The sequence below is a fragment of the Raphanus sativus genome, chromosome 9 (assembly GCF_000801105.2).
Source record: "Raphanus sativus cultivar WK10039 chromosome 9, ASM80110v3, whole genome shotgun sequence".
Taxonomy (NCBI): Eukaryota; Viridiplantae; Streptophyta; class Magnoliopsida; order Brassicales; family Brassicaceae; genus Raphanus; species Raphanus sativus.
Window position 1 is genome coordinate 35,945,645 of NC_079519.1, and position 18,182 is coordinate 35,963,826.

The window sequence follows — 18,182 nt, forward strand, 5'->3', positions numbered from 1 at the left end:
TTTCGGGTTTTCGGATCTGATTTTGGGTAAGTTTCAGATATATTTTTCAAGGTATTTTTAGGATTTGCAGATACTTTTCGAGTTTTCAAATTCAGCTTGGATATGTCAGATCTTTTTGGGGTCCTATATACCCAAATCAACCCGAATCCGAAATAAAACTAAAATTACGAGTGTTTTACGGATATTAGAATTATATACCTGAACCGACAAGAGTTCGACAAGATCCAGGCCGAGTAGACCTGAAAAACTATAGATATCTATATGGATCTAAATTTTCAGGAACCGAAGAATGCGGACCCATACACATATATGACTATAAAAAAATATGATTAAGAAAAAAACACAAGTATTACAATTAAATATCTAGAAAAAGTTAAACAAAAAAATATACATGTCTTTTTGAAAGGGCGGGTCAGAATCTAGATTCTGAAGATCCGAATGTTCTCAAATATTTAAAAAAATAGTTTCATTTAAAATAAAAAATCATATAAACTTTTTAAAATACACAAAAATAGATTTTATCAATACATAACGGGTCTAGGACAAAAAACAATAGTTTAAAAATATTAAACTTTTTATTTAAATTAAAATACTAAAAATAAAATCACTGTGAAATAATTCACAAGTTTAACAGCAGGTTAATAAACAAAAATCATAATACGGGTTAGAATTATTTGGAGTCTTCAAAATTTTGGTCATATTTAAAATAACAAAAATAATTCATACAATAATTTTAGATAAATTTCATAAAATTCTTAACAAAATATAATTTATCAAAGATAAAAATATTCATGACATAAAATTAATTTTTTCAACAAAAAATATACCCGCCCTCTGAAGGCCGGGTCAGAATCTAGTAATGCATATAAAAGTTCATCAAAATTTAAATAACGGATCAAACTTGAAATCAGTGAAAAAATCATCAGTACCCAAGCCATCAATATGCAGAACATCCTCCTCTTTTTGTACCAAACTCCCAGAACCAGAGGCACCTTCAGAATTAGCAATTTGAGTCGTCGTCTCTTCGTTTTTGTTGTTCGTGTTGGTATTACAAAGCTGAGGAACCTCATCTTGATGGATCACTAAACCAGAAGAACCTTCAGAATTTGTAATTTGATTCGTTTTTTCTTTGTTGGTGTAACGAATCTTAGGAGCTTCCTCTTGATGGATCACTAAAGCTCCATCTCTTTGATTACTCCTCACGGCATCTAATCGTAACCTTAAATTGTTCAACATCCTGGAAACCGCATCGGTCGCGTCTCTCAACTCGTCGACGTTCTCCAATCTCTCCAAGGCTTCATCTTCCCACCAGAAACCTAACCTTCTGTTCTCTACTTGGTTTGTCGGATCACCAGGAGACTGGTCGTGGAGTAGAGAAGAGACAACGTGGTCGACCGAGGAATGGCCAAAGGAGTAGAAATCAGCGTGAGAATTGGTGGCAGGAGGAGTGGCTAAGATTGCTATTTGAGTGGCGGGAGAGAGAAGACAGAGCTCAGCAGCTTTGCGGAAGAGACCGTTACGTCGTTTGGTAAACGTAACTGATCTTACTGCTTTGCCTTCGATAAACTTAATCTCTATTTTACGCTTTAGGCCTCCCATAATGAATGATTATTGTAAGAAAGCAAGCGTCGTTTGTGTGCGCATTCATATTTCTTTCGACTTATACTGCTCTCTTCTCATCGGTTGTTTCCTATTCTGAAACTTTCCAAAATAGGATGAGTTCTGAATTGCTATTTTTATTACTTCAGAAAAAAATTGTAAAAGTCTTTTTTCCTTTTAGTGGATTGATTTATTTCCTTTTTTTTTTGAAAATTCAAAGCCGGTGAAAGAGGCAACATATAAACAATTTTTGTTTAGTTATCGGATTAAAGATTGATTTCTTTTTTCGTTTACCATAAATTTTGGTCGATTATTCTTGCGCAAGAAGCAAGAACCTATTGTCTCCTTGCTTCTCTGTTTGTTGAGTGTCAATTTTTTATAAAGAAAAAGAAGTCATTTCTTTATTAAATACATCAAGGTTCAGATCGATTATTGACTATATCATGTGTAGTCTTATGTTTTTGGGTAACTTTTAAAAAGATAGTTTCTATATTTCCTTCGGCTATGTATTCTAGCTATTCTTTTTTTTTCCTTTCTTGTATTCAGTCCTTTCCCAATTCAAAGTTTGTTACACACAAGTACATTTAAGTACTATAACGATATAGAATAATATTGTGTAGCCTTTTCACACAGTTTCATTTACCAATATGTACCAAGTTCATAACACTCTAATTCCATCGTCTCTAAAATCAACATGTAGCTTCTCCAAACATTTGGCCGTGAACTGCGTAAGCCTTTTTCTTCGACTGTTGGCTAGGAGTCCAATCAGGATCATCATCATCATCATTGTCTACTACAACTGGATCAGTGTTTTCGTCTCTTCTCCTCTTCCCTGACCCCGTACCCTCATTCTTATTGGTTCCGTAGTGGTCGTTGATGGTTGATTCTATAGTTTCCAGTAAACGATCCCCGTACTTGCTCACCTTGGCTCTGTTTTAAGAGTTTCAAAAGATAAACATCACCTTTTCCCCTTATGATAAAGTAGAGTTTATAGATACTTACTTTCCAAGACCATGGATATCAAGAAGTTCCTCTTTGGTTCTGGGAAGTCGTTTACTTATCTGTTGAAGCGTCGGATTGCTACAAACACACACACAATGGAGCGTTTATATTTACTTATGACCTCTGAGAAAGAGACAGGAAAGTTTTGAACATACCCAAATATATGGTATGACATTACTGCATCTGAGGATTCCTTGACAATATCACTACGAAGCTTTTTCAAGGCTTTGAACAAGGTGTCAGAGAGAACCTAGCCAGCATTGATACAAATGCACCATCATCAACCAAATGGATACAAAGAAGGTGGTGGTAAGGAAGAGAAGGATACAAGAAGATATACCGAGTCTTGTGGGGGAGCAGGTGCCATTGGAAGAGTAGTTTGCTTTAGTGCAACTCTTGCTGGGGTTGGTCCGTTTTTGCTCGGCTTTACTACTTTTACAGCTGAAGGAAACCTGCAACATTATATTCAAAAATCTCAATTAAAACTAACGATTATCAACCTTTAACTGGCAGGTAACCCCTGACAATAGGTAGCAACGATGGCATTTCAGTAAGAGCAGACAAGCAACTAAAGTACATAGCTCCCAAATTAACTCAGATTGTGGCATTTTAGTTAGCTCCAAAATTAACTCAGATTGTGTGGCATTTCAGTTTTACATAGGTCCAAAATTATTTCCTTATGTTTGAGCTACTGCCTAACTTTAGTTGCAAGTATTACATAAGAGCGTTACAGAAAGATAAATTTCAAGTGTGAAGTCAGTATACCTCATATTTAGAGTCTGGCCTCCAGATAAGATTGAGTCAGCCTTTGATCTATTCACCTATATAGAAAAGATATATAAACGGATGTTACGTTTATAGACAGAGTACACAGAAAAAGTACAGTGACAATGATAGATATTCACAAAGATTAACTTTTTATGACATCAACCAGAGAATAAAAGCGAAAAATTGAATTATTTGTACCTTCAGCAACGACGATACAGATCCATACAGTTCACTCTTTTTAACATACTCTGCGAGAATGTCTTTTGTCACAAGATGGTGCAAGATACGAGAGGCTTCACTTTTAGATAAATGCTTTCCTGCTCCGTGGAGGTGCAAAGTCTCATGTCTGTGTTTCTTGACCTATAAGCCAAAAAAAACAATTACTTGCAAGCAGTTCAGTGACACTGATAGGATTCATGGGCGTTAGGAAAACCGAGTTAACATGGTTTATGATACAGAAATGGTTCGAAATAACAGGTTCTGGTAATAGAAGGAAAATAAATGTACTTTTAGTTGTGCATACCGTCTGGTTTAAGGATCCCCTGTAGAGTTCAACAATATGAGCTGAAGAAAACCTTTCTCCTGTTAGCTTCACCAGTTCAACCTATCCAGCAACCAAAGATTGTGGTACGTCACTCATACAACATCCAGCAAGTAAAGTACATGGTGAACTTAATCAGATGATTCCTGTACCAGTTGCCTTGCAATTAAAGTTACATCTTTGTCAATCAAAGTTTTGCTGCTGGAGCAATTATCACATGTGTTTTTGCAGTTCGTCGAATCAAAATTTTCTCCCAAATGAACTAACTGCAAGAAACGTCGACAGTCCACCTCATTTTCACAGTAACTAACCTGAAGCAGCAAAATTTTGAAATGTATCTCAGCGAGTAGATTTAGAACTTTGTAAGCAAAGACAAGGAATCTTGCCAATAATTACCATGCGGAGAAGATTGTCCGTATTCGATTCCAGTGTCCTCCCTGAACTGGCTATACGATTGTATCCCGTTGTCATGGTGCTTTGGCCAGGTCCTCCTTGGCTAACCATATGCTTCACTCGAATCTGCAAAGTATATTATGTAATCACAAACATGACCAAGAGCATAGATATTCGTTTAGAGTAGTAACTAGATAAAGTTTCAGATGAAACAACTTACATAATCACTATAACAGTAATACAAAACACATGATGACCTCTGGCCGTCCCTACCAGCACGACCACATTCCTTGCATGAAACAAAATTAGCTTAAGTGAGTTTCTAGGTGTTACTAGCTTATTCTCAATTGAATATTCATAATCAAATGTTCAGTAAAACACCTGATAATAGCCTTCTATGGACTTAGGGAGAGAGTGATGAATTACAAAGCGAACATCAGGCTTATTTATTCCTGAAATACCAAACATTAGCAAGCAGCAAACTTCAATCAACCTAAGTGGCTATAGCAGAGACCATTCATTACCCATTCCAAATGCCACCGTAGCACATATTATATTGATTTCATCTTTGCTCCATTTTTTCTGTACAAACGCACGTTTACCAGGATCCATACTACCATGGTAGAAGGCTGCTTTGTGTCCAAACTTCTGTAAATAATATGCATTTCCAAATTGGAAAATAATACACGCATTACGCTCCAAATAAGTGATACGAGGAAAGCAAACAAACAACCAACCCGCAACGTTTCAGTGACTTTTTCGCAGTCCATTCTAGAAAGACAGTAAATGATGCCACACTCATCAAAATGGTTTTTCTTGATAAACTGGTCAATATCTTCCAAGCACTTATTTGTCTTGGGAACCACAGAGTACCTGCATAATTTTTTTGGGTAAGCAGCATTCTGAAAACAGAATCGCTTAAGCTATTTCAGTACATTACCACAGATTTGGGCGATTAAAACTTTGCCTGAACACAACAGGGTTAACCAGGCCAAGAGCTTGCACAACATCTTCTTTTACGCTGGCTGTTGCAGTAGCCGTCAAAGCCAACATGGGAATTTTAGGAAACTTCTTCTTCAGAACACCAAGTCCCTGCTTATTTAAGCATTGTTTTTGGAGTAAAAATAGGAAGGTTATATTTCTTAAAAACAGAAATGTAAAAGGAGTGTCTGTCTCAAGCTTTAAGATGGCTAACCTGGTAATCTGGTCGAAAGTCATGCCCCCACTGACTCACACAATGAGCTTCATCAATAACAAATCGAGCAAGCAAACTGTGGGAGTTTAAGCTTTCAAGGTGCCTCAAAAGGGAATCACTTCTGCAGTCAAGAAAGAGAAGCTTCTCAGCTGGATGGTTACTGGTAGTATCTTTCACAATTATAAGAGGTAAGACTGTGGTCCAAATCTATCGAAAACTATTGCAAGTGTCTAATTATAAATTTCATCACCAGCTAATATAGTCCACAACAAATAACAAGAGGAAATCTGATAGAAGTTGGACCCAAATAAATCACACTCTTAGGTTATACTCGCTATGAAAGCTAGCTTTGTACGTTTGGATGCTCTTAGGTCACTCCTATAGTCCTATCCGCTGTGGGATTTTCAAATACTTTAATTTTTTTCAGAAGCAACAACAGAAGAAAATAATGACTCACTTTGCCACTTTTTCCGGTGTGACATACAGTAGCCTGTATTTAGAATTCTCTGAGCTCAGCTCCCGAAGTATCTCTAGTTGTTCGGTCCAATCCATTCCAGCACTTAAGGAAGCGGCATGTATATTGGCCTGTAACCATGATTCAGAAACCAAAGTGTAAATTGGGACATAATTTCTGAGTACAACATATTAATGAAATAGAAGGCAGAAACAACATCTCCAGGTCACCTGTAATAAGTTCATTATCTGGTCTTGAATGAGTGAAACAAGTGGAGAAATGACTAATGTTATTCCTGCACAGATCAGAGCGGGGAGCTGCAGAGAAAAATATGTTACGAAGGAGTTTAGAGGGTCCTAAACACAGAGCAACTCTTCTAACACTGACGTATATCCTCCACCAGGGCAAACACATTTTCACTGTATAACACAACTTGAAAACTGTCATCTCTTTGTTATAGAATAAAAGCAACAAATAGATTCTAGGATAACAACGGCATATAAAAGTAACAATTACGATGTAATTACCTGATATGTCAAGCTTTTCCCTCCTCCCGTTGGCATCAAAACAAAAACATCACAACCACTCATTGTCGCATTAATGATCTCTCTTTGGTTAGGTCGAAACGAGTGGTTTCCAAATACTCTTTTGTTATTAACCTAACCATTGCAGTGGAGCACATGAGTACATGTGAGCGAAGTAAATAAAAGAACAGCTAAAGACTGATAATCAATCAATCACCTCCAGATTTTTAGTCCAAGGAAAGTCACGACTGCTCCACTTTTTGTCATTTGAACCATCAGTATAAGTGATATCTATAATATCAGGAACACATCGTTCCCTCTCTATAGGACCAGATGAAAGACCAGACCTATCCTCAGAACATAAATAGTCTCGTGGCATATTCCAGTTATCACTTACATATCTGCCTTGTTCTTTTACATGAGCTCGAGATTCTGCCTGCGCATAATCCGCCTTATGATTTGTTGTTTGAGGTGTCTCATACTGAATATTATGAGTACGCCTAGATGCCAAACACTCAGAGTTTTTCCTTTCTTTATCTTGGATAAGGATCTCAAGCTGCTGAATTTGCTTTTTCAACAGTAACCTACAAACAATTTTGATGCAATAAAAAACAGAAACGTTATCATTTTCTCTATAAGCTAATTTCTTCTCGCTGTATTAGCTTCATATTATCTTCTGAATACAACAAAGCAACTAAAAAGGGAATATAACTGATTAGAATGCAAACCTCTCTTGGCAAAGCTGTTCAAAATGACCAGGGCTCAGGTTTGTAGAATCGTCAAGTAGTTCATTTGATACTGCAAGCAGCGCGTCCTTCATTTGTTCCACATGGCTGGAAGCTTGAAGACAGAGCCCTAGCTGTGTTGATATTAAAGCAAACAAGATGAGAAAACCAATTGGTTTTGTGAAATAACCATTAAGAAAGTGGGAGAAATGGCAGCCACACCTTTACTCCATGACTACAGTTGGAACATAACTCAGGAGGCAAGCAGGGCTCTTCGTTTCCTCTGGAAGCAAATATATTAACAGATGGTTGATGGGTACACGTTGAATGGTAGTGTTCCATAATAATTTTCTCTACGTCAATACTCTGCGCTCCAAAGTAAGCACATGTTGGAATTTCTAATTTTTCAATTCGGCACAGGTAGCATCAAGAATGTTACCTCGAGCATGTCATCATCGTCAATCTCAATAACTTCCACCTGTCTAGCTGGGTGTGCGAAGTTTCTAATTGGTGGTACCTCCATAATACCATTTATACAACTGGTTACTGAATCTCTAACCTCGTTATTTACCCATGGAACCTTGCCAGAAGTTAATTTACCATCACCTGGGGAAGAGGAGGAGAAACGGTCAAAAGATGTTGCAGTTCCTCTTATACTCTTTTGACTATCCTCTTGATGATTGTGTGCATAGAAAGATCCATCCGTGTTGGATGTAACTTTAGCAGTGGATCTTCCTCCCGTAGAAAATGAGCAATTAGTGTTGATATAATCAATTGCAGGAGTGATGCCAGGTCTCAGGTATGTATTATTTATTGAGAGATTCGTAAGAGCACACCAAGCCTGGCAGCATAGAATAACAGGGTAAGTAATATGTTAATGAATGATAAGAGGCTTCCCTGCCAGGGGAAGATCAATTGGAAAACAGAATCCAGTAGCTACAGCGACCTAAGTGTTTACTCAGATACATGCTGAGGGGTTTGGATCAGTAAAAAAAATTCTATTACCATCACAAGTTTCCCTATTGTTGTACCTTTGAAATATGTTGGTGCGCCAAAGTCTGCACATCTACAGGGATGATGTTGTAAATTGGCCTAGAAAGAGAGGCAGGAACAAGTTCTTCAGATCACTTCAGCTATATAAGACTAACTAGAGTTTCCATCAAAAGACGTAATCATGGACATCTAGCTCAGTTTTCATTAGGGGTGTTGGAGGTCACTGAAGAACGGATCCATAGATATGACATGATTTCATATAGCCTGAGCTACCTATATGCAGAATGAGAACAAGTGATGACACAAAGATTCACATTATGCTGGGAAAAACAAGAGTCACAGGAATAGTGCAATTAGTTGTAGGTGATCCTCAATAGTAACCAAACAAGTGACAGAACAGGACCCACCCAGTGATACGAAAAGGAAAGAAAATATTGCAATTACCTTGAAGCCGTTCCTCTATTTCTTCTAGGCTTTTGACTTTCTAGAGAGTAAAGAATATTGGAGCTTAGAAAGTTATTTGAGGACGGTATACACTCAAAAACGTTGGCATGTTTCGACCAATTCGTTTGAGGTAAGTGAACTCTGGATTTTTCAGCTTCATGGAGATGGCTCCCACTGCATTCATCAAGATCAATCAAGAAAATTAAAACCAAAGATCCGGAAAACAGTTATCTACAAAAACAAAAAAAAACAAAAAACAAAAAGTGCAGAGGAAAGATCAATATTACCACATTTTATTAGCAGCGATCATAGGTTGAACATGCGGAAGAGCTCCAGCAAGTCTATCTTCCCTTGTTACCAACACCATTTCTAGTGCACTTGAGAGCAAAGAAATGGGATTACTGATTAGTGAAGCTGATGATAATGCAGCAGAAACTGATACAATTGTTCCCAACTTAAGCTGTAATCACACTATTTACTTTTGACATATACGATAGTATTAGAGCGAATCTCGCGTTTGAGATCATAATCTGCATATGGTTCTATCTTTCAATGAAGAAAGGATTAAGCAATACGAACATAAACAAGTTCTCAAAGCGATGACTAACGAAGATTCTCTTTTACGCAACTTATGAGCAGCAATCACAATCGCAAGCTGATTCAAAACCACTTTGACAAAATACAATCGACACTAGAACGAATCTCGCGATTAGATATCGTAATCCGCATATGATTCGATTCCTCTTTCGATTAACAAAGGATCAAACCAATACGAACGTCGTGCAGAAGCTAACAAGTTCTCAGAGCGATTCGCTATGACTAACGGAGATTCTCTTCACACAACTTATCCTAAGCAGTAATAGTAATCGCAAGCAGATCAAAATCGGTGTGAGAAAAAAAAAGAGCGAAAGTAAAGCCCTAGGAATTGAGTGGGAAACGGGAAGCTGAGACTTACATTTTTTTTTCTTCAAATCGATAAGATTCTCTTGCTTTCTGCGGCGAAACTCTTCCGGTGAGATCTCGAGGCGGCGAGAGGAGAAAGAGCACGAGGTTGGTTACTCTATGGTTTTCGAATGGCGGGCGGATCTCGTTAATAGCTTTCTCTCTCTCTCTCTCTCTCCCCCTTACAGACAACGAAAAGAAATTTAATTTTCGAATGCGTAGAAAATTTTCAGATATAACGTCTCTATTTTCTTTATATCTTAATGGTGGTTTAATATTATAACTAGATTTTGATTTGCACTTCCGAAACGTGCATATCGTAACTTTTCGTATAATATTATCTGAAACTATGTACGTTTGGGTTGTATAGATGTTATATTTCTATATTTGTATGTTAAATAGAACACAACTACTTTAATAGTATAGATGATCATTTATTTATTTTTTTCGATCAAAAAAAGATGATCATTTATTTATTAGTTTTAAAGTCAAGGTAAATCATGATTTCTATTCCTTTGAATTTTTAAATAATGAATAATTTTACATGTACATAAATAATTTTTATTTTCTGGTGAAGTGTAAATTGGGATTATGTTATCAAATTTTTTAAAAATATTTTATAGGGATTATGATAACATAGAGTATAAAAATATAGATAAAATATCAATAAAATTAGTAAAATAATTTTATTTTTCCGGACATAAGATTGACCGGTTTAAAATATGACATAAATCTATGAATAATAAGATAAAGTTGTATAAATTTTATGCAAATATATGTCCCCATTTAAAAAAAAAAATATTTAATAATTTATATGTATATACATTTTACATGATTATACATTCAATATGGAATTATAATTACATTTGTTAAGACTTAATATATTTTGATGAGATTTATTAATATTTTCATATTTAATGAAAAATCTATGATATTAAAACATAAATTTCAAAAAATGTTAATTTGTAAATTTCTAACTCTATAAAACAGGTGAAGAGAGTAAGTCACAACCTCACGCGCCTCAAGCTCCGAGAACGACGAACATGTCTAAAGAGAGAAAAGTAGATCCACCGAGATCTCACTCTAAAAATCGACTCTAGCCACCCACGAACTCGCACAACCTCGCTGAGTCTCCAGAAAAGAGGCAACTGACCACGAATCTAAGACTTTCCGGAACAGAATTAGAGGACCGCCGGTGAGACTCCAACCACAAATCCTAACATTTCGATGGCAAGGAGGAGAGAGATGGATAGAGAAAAAAGGAAGGGAAGAGGAGGAGGCTCCAACGGTGGTTCTTGCGCAACCGGCCGCCGAACCTAACAAACTAGGGATTCTTTTGTTTTTGAAGGAAAATGCGACATAGACTTTAATTACTTTATCTCGTTATTTTGATAAGTTTATTAATAATAATATATAAAATATTATCTAGAGCATAGTTATTTTCTTTGCATACCAATTCTTGTGAGCAAGAATTTTGTCAAGCGGAAATAAAATGAAAGCCCAAAAAATTCAGGCTCATCTATAAGATACACAGCCATATCCCACTGTCCAAAAAAAAAGCCTTTTAATTTTTTATTTTTATTTTTGGTTCACAAAACGCTCTCGACCGGATCTGAGCCGGAGGCGTGTCTTCTCTCTTCGTCTCCGGCTGATTTCGCAAGAAAGTTTATATTTCCATCTTTATATTATTTAGTATTGTATTTAAGTATATTTATTTTAATGATGATATATGAATTATTATCATATTCTATGTAATTATCTATGCATATTTATAAACTATGCCATCATTTATAGTATATTATGTCATAACTTTTAGTAAAAATGATTGTAAAAAGAACATATATCAAATCACTTTGCAAATAATATCTAGTGGATTTCTTTTCTATTTGTGAACAAAATCTCTTGATATGTATATATTTAAAATAAGAAATTTCTAAAAAAATATCTATAAGTAATATTTCAACATTATCATTATAGTTCATTTTTCATATAAATTTCTATGAAAATAGTATCGCAAATCTAATATATTCATGTGCATTGATGGTTTTAATTTCATAATATATAAGATACATTACATTTTACCTCAATTAAACATTTTTAATTAATATCTAGAAACTGCTAACGTTTAAGATTATGTAAATATGTGTATACATATGTCAATATCCTATAAATTATGGGAAATTTACCTTTTATTTTTAGCTTCTAATAAGAATTTGTGATCTTAGTTGATCTTTAGACCAAATCTGATTCTTAGCTGTTCTTTTGACCAAATCTGGTTCTTAGCTGTTGTTAATATCTAATATCTAATCAATTATCAAAAAGGACAAAATACACTACCTAAAATGCAGCCTACTATTGCAAACTTTATTCCAGTCTCATCTATATAATAGCTTCACCATCAAAACCTTAAAATCAACATCTCCAACAATTTTGAGAAAAATTAATTAGAACTAGTTTAAAAAAATTCACTAAAGTTATAAAACATGAAGTTAATAGGAGCAATATGCATCGCACTTGTCATAGCCCTGGTGTCGTCTTTGGGTCTGACCAGTGCAGCCGTGGAAGAAGAGATAAAAGTGGCATGTGACATAACACAACTTATCTCATGTTTCGAACCAGCATTTATTTTTAATCCGCCATCAGCAGAATGTTGCGGAAAGCTGAAAGAACAACAGTCGTGTATATGTGGTTACTTACAAAATCCGTTATTTGGTCAATTTATTAAAAATGCTAAAATTGTCTTCACGAAATGTGGTGTACCTTACCCTACTTGTTGAAGTTTTAAAATATTTATAAAATAGTTATTTAATATTAACTATATCAAGATCTTATGTAATAATATTGTTCACTAAGTCATCATGTTTTAACATGATTCAGTAATCAAAATCATGATATTCATTTTGTTATATAGATCGTTTTAAATTTAAATGTTAAAAAGGGTCACACGCGAATACTAAACCCAATATGTCCCCATCATAAGGACTGAGGAGGAGGATCTTGAGTTCTAAAGTCAAGCATGGTTTTGTTAAACTCAGTCAAAACCCCAATAGCATATGGCTATATTTGTTTAACAGTCGATACTTTAAAATAAAAATTAACCGGTTAGATCAGAATTCAGTTTCAATTACAAGTTTGGTTCAACCCAAAGTTTTCTATTCAAATATTACAAGTCTAACTTTGCTCGCCCACTTAACGGACACAATCCGCTAGACTACTCCGAAATCTTTAGAAAATGTTTATATGGTATATAACAAAACTAAACCATATTTACGAAACAAATGTTTCTATTGTTAATCGGTTTTATTCCGTTTAATCAGTTATAAACCAAATCATATCCAAATCATAGAGCATAAAATCGGTTTATATGGTATATAACAAAACTAAACCATATTGTTTTCGGTTTGGTTTTACCATATTGATTGGCCCTAATTTTGGGAGATACCAAAATTTATGAATTAATTTCGTAGATATCTAGGTTTGTGATATTCATTTTAGTAAATATCGAACTATTTGGGCTTTTATTGTAAATACTTTTGAGGCAATTTTGTTTCGAATCGAAGATCAAATTTTATTGAAAACGAAAATAAAATTGGGTAACACATCAGACTCTCCATCTCAGATCTGAGCCTCCGCCGGGTTCCGATATGACGTCCTCCTCCTCCGCCGTCAAATATCTCTTCTCCATTTACTCCGCCGTCGCATGCGTCTTCCTTATTCTCTCCCCGGCTTCGGCCTCCGAGTCAGATCACAAGGTTAGATTTGTCTTTCTCTCTTAGCTTGTAGCTCGATTTGAGCTCTTTGCTCGTAGATCTCGCTCCTCCTGCTGCATGTTTGTTTTTTTTTTGTTTTTTTTTGGCTTGGATCTGTTGTTTCGGGAGGCTCGTTCTACACTGTCTTGTAGGTTTATTGTTTTTACCAGCATTATGAGGATATTGATATGGTTTCTAATTTTCGTTTAATTGAGTTGGTAAAGTCCAGTAGGTCTAACTTGTTTTTGTTTTTTGTCATAATTATTTTTTTTCCAGTATCAAGCTGATGAGCAGGTAACTCTGTGGGTGAACAAAGTAGGCCCATATAACAATCCACAAGAGACATATAACTACTATAGCCTCCCGTTTTGCCGCAAAAATGAAAACAGCATTCACAAATGGGGTGGTCTTGGTGAGGTTCTTGGTGGAAATGAGCTCATCGACAGCCAGATTGACATAAAGTTCTTGAGTACGTTAGTTTTTTTTTTTTTTTTTTGGTTTCAAAATTGTTTTCTTGATTGCACAACATTTATATTTCCTTCTTGTCTTTTTTTTTTTTACTTCCAGAAAATGTTGACAGAAGCGTGATCTGTCATTTGGAACTTGATGAAGCTAAGGTCAAGCATTTCAAAGATGCCATCGAAAATAGCTACTGGTTTGAATTATTTATGGGTATGTATCACATTTACTTGTACAATTTTACTGATTAAGAAAATATCAAAGATAAAAAGTTGATTCACTCGGTTGTATAAGATTTCCCCTAACTTGGTCTGCAATGAACATTTGTTTAAAATGAGCTAGGGCTACGGTATCATCATATATCCAGTATTCTGGTTTGATTTTAACGTCCTTAGTTTGCGAATCTTTTGTCTTACCTCTTTTTTTTTTGTCACAATTGATGTTTATGGCGTACGTGGATGCAAGTTCAGATGATCTGCCTTTGTGGGGTATGATTTTTTGTCTTATATTCACTTTGAACAACCAAAATCTCGATTTTAGTTGTTGACATAAACTTTAACTGTCTCATTGTTGTTATAGGCTTTGTGGGCGAGTTGGCACCTGGAAAAAATGGTGAAAACGGCAAGCATGTTCTTTATACTCATAAGAGTATTAATGTCAAGTACAACAAAGACCAGGTGGGTTGTTTCTTTGCCATTAAGCAGTATTAGTGATCCCATTTGAACTTTTCTGCGATCTGATTTTTTGTTTGTTTGTTATTTGCATAGATTATTCATGTGAATCTCACACAAGACAACCCAATGCCTTTAGAAGCAGGGAGGACGGTGGATTTGACATATTCTGTGAATTGGATCCCAACCGATATCACATTTGCTCGTCGTTTTGATGTTTATCTAGACTATCCGTTCTTCGAACACCAGGTAAATCATGGCATGTTATGTTTTACTGTTTTCATTCTTCTGCTATCTGACATTATTTCATTTACTTGACCTATTACACCTAATGCTCGTTTAATGGATTTGTTAATCATGCAGATCCATTGGTTCTCCATCTTTAACTCGTTCATGATGGTTATCTTCCTCACTGGTTTGGTCTCAATGATATTAATGAGGACTCTCAGAAATGATTATGCCAAATATGCTCGAGAAGATGACGACCTGGAGAGCCTGGTGATGTTTCCTCAATCTCTTATCTGGAATAATAGCTGCAGAAGTTCTCTTAGTGTTACTACAATGTTGCCAATTTTATCTTCATCGTTAGTGCAAGAGTGTGAAGCAACTTCTGACAATTGGTATATATTGAGAACAGGAACGGGATGTAAATGACGAATCCGGATGGAAACTCGTGCACGGAGATGTGTTCCGACCACCACGTGGTCTGGTTCTTCTCTCAGCTGTTGTTGGTACAGGTGCACAGTTGGCTTTGCTTGTTCTTCTTGTCATCTTAATGGCAATCATTGGGACACTTTATGTTGGGTATGTATTACACTCTTTTTCTTTCAATCAACTTCTCATGCTGTTATTTCTTAGGGTATAAGACTTTGGCTTTTGTCTGAATTCCATTCTTGCAATGAAAATTTCGTATTATGGTTTAATCTTATTCAGGAGAGGAGCGATCGTCACAACTTTCATAGTTTGCTATGCTCTAACGTCATTTATCTCTGGTTATGTGAGCGGTGGAATGTACTCAAGAAGTGGGGGTATGTCTCATGTTATATCCTTCTTTGTTAAAGCAGCAAGCAAGCTCTCCAGTAATATACCTTCCTTCGACTCATTCTAAAATTTCTCTTCATACCGCTTTTGTTCAGGAAAACATTGGATCAAGTGCATGATCCTCACGGCTTCCCTCTTCCCATTCTTGTGCTTTGGGATCGGATTCATCCTAAACACAATCGCCATATTCTACGGATCTCTTGCCGCTATTCCCTTTGGAACATTGGTGGTTGTGTTCGTAATCTGGGGTTTCATTTCGTTCCCTCTCGCCCTCCTGGGGACAGTCGTTGGTAGAAACTGGAGTGGGGCTCCTAACAACCCGTGCCGTGTAAAGACAATCCCACGTCCAATCCCTGAGAAAAAGTGGTACTTGACTCCATCAGTAATCTCTCTTATGGGAGGTCTCTTACCCTTTGGCAGCATCTTCATTGAAATGTACTTCGTCTTCACATCCTTCTGGAACTACAAGGTAAAAAGATCTCTTAGAACTTACAACAATAAAAAAAGAGAAAAACTTACCTACATTTGGGTCTAATGACAGGTATACTATGTGTACGGGTTCATGCTACTGGTGTTTTTGATTCTTGTGGTGGTGACGGTCTGTGTGACGATCGTGGGAACATACTTCTTACTGAACGCGGAAAACTATCACTGGCAATGGACTTCGTTCTTCTCAGCTGCTTCGACCGCGGTTTATGTCTACTTATACTCCATCTATTACTACTACGTAAAGACCAAGATGTTTGGGTTTTTCCAGACCAGCTTCTACTTCGGATACACCTTGATGTTCTGTCTTGGCCTCGGAATCCTTTGCGGTTAGTTTTTTCTTTTAATTCACTCTCTGGTCTCAGTTTGAAAAGTGGCATTTGGTTTTGGTATGAAGATTGTTTGGGTAAATGAATGTGCAGGAGCTGTTGGGTTCTTAGGATCGAATCTGTTTGTTAGGAGGATCTACAGAAACATCAAGTGCGACTAGAGAGATTTAGTGAATCAAAAGCGTAAAGGAAAAGCGGGAAAGATGAATGTTCTGGGTGGCAGTTATTAAAGTCTGTTAGAAAGAAGCGTCTTACGGGTTTAGATTATTACAAAACAAGGGAAAGTCTGAAATGAATGGAAGAGGTTGTGTAGTGATTTGAGGATCCAATTTATATTCTACTTTTTTTTGCTAGGGTGAGGCTTTTTCTCCCCTTTCTGGTAAAATATAATCAACTTTTCTTTAGTTTAGGACTCTCAAAGATACTCTTGTTTAGGCTTCCGCACATTTATTAAGAACCGAAGATCATGTTCAGTTTGAGTTTGAGTTTGAGTTTAGAGTCTTTTAATTATCCTAGTGGGTATTTGGATATAATATAGTTTATCTATTTATAAATATTAACTATATCTAGTTTTAAAATAGTCAAATAATTTTAAATTATCATTTGTAAATACTCAAAAACTGAATAACCGGAATATTTTCTTATTAAAAGTTTTGTTCAAATCCAAAAATGAACCGAAATTTAGTGATTTCTGTTTGAGAAATTTACGTTTGGAGACACAAGTTGAATTTCTAATTTCACTAAAAGACACATTGAGTCTTTAACACACTTTTTCATTGCAAATTTACCGAGATAACCTCCAACTAAACTAAGAGAGATGATGCATCTCGTTACCTTTTCTTCTAACTAATCAAATTGATCTACTTATTTACCTTTTAAAACAAATAAAATATTTTTTTTCTCTAACTAATAATCAAATTTTATCTCTTCACTTTATACAAAATCGTGAAAACTCTTTATCCCTTCACATCTTCGAGATCCATATATCAAACTCAGACATGAGATGTTAAAGAGATTGAACCCTAATCTTCTCCATCAGAAACTATCCCTAATACCCTTTCTCACTTTATCCCTTCACATCTTCTAGATCCATATATCAAACTCAGACATGAGATGTTAAAGAGATTGAACCCTAATCTTCTCCATCAGAAACTATCCCTAATACCTTTTCTCACTTTCCCCTTTCTCCTTTCTCGATATCTATATCCCGACCTCAGAATCTCAATCTCTACTTCTCGATCTCAATATCTATTTCTCGATCTCGGAATCTCGATCTTTATTCCTCAATCTCAATCTCCACTATAACAAAGCTCAGCCCCGTGGAAACGATGGCGGTTGCGATAGAGGTCGTGGTTGAGAAAGCGGTGGATATCGCAATGGAGGCGGTGGTGGTTATGGAGGCAAAGGTGGAAGACGTGAGCATGGATACAGTGGTGGTGATTGGTGAAGGTGGCTACTTGAGTGGAGGAGATGGAGGTGGATGCAGTGGAGGAAGCAGTGGATATCGCAGTGAGAGGCGGTGGTGGAAGCCGTGAATGTGGATACAATGGTGGTGGTTGGTGGAAGTGGCTACTTGAGTGGAGGAGATGGTGGTGGATACAGTGGTGGATACTGCAGCGAGAGACGGTGGTGGTTATGGAGACAATGGTGGAAGACGTGAATGTGGATACAATGGTTGTGGTTGGTGGAGGTGGCTACTCGAGTGGAGGAAATGGTGGAGGAAACGGTGGTGTAAGTGGCTCTACACGTCTCCCGTCCATGCATCTCATGTCCACGCGTCTCCCATCCACGCATCGCTCAACCACACATCTTCCGTCCATGCATCTTTTTCTTGTCTACAACACATTTACCTCTGGAACCACATACT

General features: G+C 36.3%; 3 protein-coding genes across 3 annotated transcripts; 1 reads left to right on the plus strand and 2 right to left on the minus strand.

The window, feature by feature from the left end:
- Positions 1 to 876: 876 nt before the first annotated feature.
- On the minus strand, positions 877 to 1,614 carry LOC108835145 (agamous-like MADS-box protein AGL97). Its single transcript, XM_018608433.2, has one exon. It carries the CDS (start codon positions 1,597 to 1,599, stop codon positions 877 to 879), a length of 723 nt encoding a protein of 240 aa, XP_018463935.1. The 5' UTR covers positions 1,600 to 1,614.
- A 493-nt stretch (positions 1,615 to 2,107) lies between these two features.
- Positions 2,108 to 10,783, minus strand: LOC108823929 (ATP-dependent DNA helicase Q-like 4B). Its single transcript, XM_018597243.2, has 27 exons — positions 10,592 to 10,783; positions 9,594 to 9,761; positions 8,926 to 9,015; positions 8,639 to 8,812; positions 8,233 to 8,293; positions 7,641 to 8,042; positions 7,424 to 7,567; positions 7,205 to 7,335; positions 6,694 to 7,060; positions 6,480 to 6,611; positions 6,183 to 6,269; positions 5,956 to 6,083; positions 5,499 to 5,619; positions 5,244 to 5,395; positions 5,041 to 5,176; positions 4,828 to 4,951; positions 4,685 to 4,755; positions 4,524 to 4,592; positions 4,307 to 4,429; positions 4,063 to 4,221; positions 3,893 to 3,973; positions 3,568 to 3,729; positions 3,367 to 3,422; positions 2,942 to 3,053; positions 2,757 to 2,851; positions 2,602 to 2,679; positions 2,108 to 2,529 (listed from the first exon to the last, which is right to left on the minus strand). Exons 3-27 carry the CDS (start codon positions 9,003 to 9,005, stop codon positions 2,289 to 2,291), a joined length of 3,486 nt encoding a protein of 1,161 aa, XP_018452745.2. The 5' UTR covers positions 9,006 to 9,015; positions 9,594 to 9,761; positions 10,592 to 10,783; the 3' UTR covers positions 2,108 to 2,288.
- A 2,370-nt stretch (positions 10,784 to 13,153) lies between these two features.
- On the plus strand, positions 13,154 to 16,788 carry LOC108828459 (transmembrane 9 superfamily member 1). Its single transcript, XM_018602165.2, has 12 exons — positions 13,154 to 13,332; positions 13,606 to 13,798; positions 13,897 to 14,001; positions 14,259 to 14,276; positions 14,368 to 14,465; positions 14,556 to 14,708; positions 14,823 to 14,957; positions 15,097 to 15,263; positions 15,393 to 15,487; positions 15,596 to 15,969; positions 16,042 to 16,315; positions 16,409 to 16,788. Exons 1-12 carry the CDS (start codon positions 13,225 to 13,227, stop codon positions 16,474 to 16,476), a joined length of 1,788 nt encoding a protein of 595 aa, XP_018457667.2. The 5' UTR covers positions 13,154 to 13,224; the 3' UTR covers positions 16,477 to 16,788.
- The last annotated feature ends 1,394 nt before the right edge of the window (positions 16,789 to 18,182 follow it).